Genomic DNA, 2,273 nt, shown 5'->3' with positions numbered 1-2,273 from the left:
CAATCATTTTAGTCAGATGTACGACTAAAAATGTGAGGGTTTAAAACTGTGTTCTGTAGTTGCACAGTGGGCTGTGCTGTGGTCGTCGTGTCTGGGTCGGGATCATTTCCACTTTGTCTTTGGTTGCAGGTGGACGTGGCTCTGGCTGCCGAGGAGCTGAAAACTGTTAAATTAGAGATGAGTCAGAAGCTGATGGAGGTGAGCGGCGAGTTCTTTTATTTTTTAACCTTTTCTCTGTCGTCAAACCCAAAGTGATTTAAAACAATAAAACTATTGTTACATGGAAATCTGTGGCTTTTTGTGCATATGTGAACATTTGATTCTCTTTAAAATCGTGCCTACAGAAAAAGGTGCTGCGCTCAAACAAGGCATGAAATCCACATTTTCTGTCACTTTTAACTTTTAAATGAATAAAAAATAGTCACATGTTGACCAAGTAGCAGTAAAGTCAGGGCTTCCAAATTAGATGCCAGCGGTTAGAACCTTCATAGAGGGTGACAGATGGAACCCGCCATATTTAAACCTCGTGTTTTGTCATCATGCAAAGATCTAACGTGCTCAGTAAGGCATTTAGGATAGAGGCTGTGGATGCCTATGAGTCTGACAAGATTGTACAAACATCTCCAAATGATTTAAAGCACATCACTCCACTGTGATGAAAATCCTGTGGGAGTGGTCTGGAGCTCACAGGACTGCCTGCACGTCCAGGACTGATCAGCTCAACGAGTTCACGTCAGTTCTCTAGGAACCCTGAACGTTTAACATATGATCTGCAGGTAACGTTTTATTTGCCAGTGACCATACAGACAAAGAGCAGGCCTTTTAGGGTAACGTGCTCTGGACAGATGAATTTAAAATAGACACTTTTCAGGAGTGAATCAAACATCAGTCAACAGCAGGAACTGGGCAGCTTAAAGTCAGCGATTCATTCATTTATAAACTCTGCATCATATAAAAGAACCACTGGAAGCAATCTGTCCTAAAGTTACAGCTGAAGCAGAAGTGATTCTACGAACACAACAAATCCACCAAGGAATGGTGTCAAAAGAAGAGATGGAGGATTATGGGGTGGAAAAACAGCCCACTAAAGATCAGGGGGAGGTTTGAAACAGGCTGTGCACGCAGGAAGACCCTCCAGCATCTTATACCTGAAGGGATTTTGCATGAAAGAGCGGCTAAAACAGATGATGTCAGAGTCTGACCCCTCAACAATTTCCCTGAGGTCTCCACCAAAGGGATCAATAAAGTTCTATTCTATTCTATTCTATTCTATTCTATTCTATTCTATTCTATTCTATTCTATTCTATTCTAACACCAACAAGAAGGTGTTCCTGCTGAAGTAGGCAATCAAAGCTTCTGAGGTCAGGACTTTCTGACAGGAGGATATTCCATCTGGTGATATTTACGCTGAATGAAGGTTTAAAATGTACATAATGCTTGTTGTCCATCACCTCTAGGATCAAATGTTTGCTTATTATGTCAAAAAAACCTGTTTTGTGCTTAATCCTCCACATGATAGTAAATTTAAGAGCCCCGGTGAACTGACAGTTAATGACAAATCTTTCCATGGACCAGATGACGGAACAGATGAGGCAGGAATCCACCCGCTCAGACGAAGCCATCAGATCTCACAGTGAGCTTCTCCAGCGGGTCCAAGAGATGGAGCGAGTGGTGGAGATGGAGAGGAGACAGGTACGTTGTTAGGAGACCTCACAGGGTGATGAGCATGTGTCTGCAGGAGCTAACATGACGTCTGCTTCTGGCCCGCCAGGCTCTGCTGCTGCAGACGGACCGCCAGGCCTCGCGTGTGGAGGTCCAATCTAGCCGGCAGCAACTGGCAGAAGAAAAGAACCGAGGCAGACGGCTGGAGGAGGAATGTCAGCAGCTCAAAGAACAGACAGGTGAGCAGCATCAGGAGATACACACCAGTGTGCTGTGGCTGCTGCAGGGCTTCCTGTCATGTGTGTTCACCTGATGTCCTCCCTCACAGGCCTGACCGCTGCTCTCACCTCCACTCTAACGCTGTGAAAGGAAAGATGTTCATGTAGAAACACTCCCTGTCAGCCTGTTCCACAAAGCTGGCTGAGACGAGAGAAAAGGAGAAAATGCACAGCCCAGTTTGTCTGAACATGAAGCAGGATGTTCAGAGTTGTGTCAGGAAATAAAGAAGATGTTCAATTTACAATAAGAACAAACTGTAAATGCTCACATTTGAAAATCTGAAGCTGTGTAATAGTTGATATTTTTTCTAATAAATGACAGAACATATTAT

The 2,273-nt window shown here is 44.0% G+C and overlaps 1 protein-coding gene across 1 annotated transcript in view; it reads left to right on the top strand.

Annotated features, from left to right (window-relative positions):
• LOC103372639 (coiled-coil domain-containing protein 150-like) overlaps positions 1-2,038 on the top strand; it is a 4,514-nt gene extending 2,476 nt beyond the window's left edge. The window contains exons 4-7 of the mRNA XM_008302325.1: positions 130-198; positions 1,577-1,693; positions 1,773-1,902; positions 1,992-2,038. Of these exons, the coding sequence (XP_008300547.1) occupies positions 130-198; positions 1,577-1,693; positions 1,773-1,902; positions 1,992-2,029 (354 nt within the window). The 3' untranslated portion in view covers positions 2,030-2,038. The remainder of the gene's footprint in view (positions 1-129; positions 199-1,576; positions 1,694-1,772; positions 1,903-1,991) is intronic.
• Positions 2,039-2,273: the final 235 nt, after the last annotated feature.

The sequence above is a fragment of the Stegastes partitus genome, unplaced genomic scaffold (assembly GCF_000690725.1).
Source record: "Stegastes partitus isolate 25-593 unplaced genomic scaffold, Stegastes_partitus-1.0.2 Scaffold1795, whole genome shotgun sequence".
In the NCBI taxonomy this organism is placed as follows: domain Eukaryota; kingdom Metazoa; phylum Chordata; class Actinopteri; family Pomacentridae; genus Stegastes; species Stegastes partitus.
This window is presented reverse-complemented; position numbering and strand designations above follow the sequence as displayed.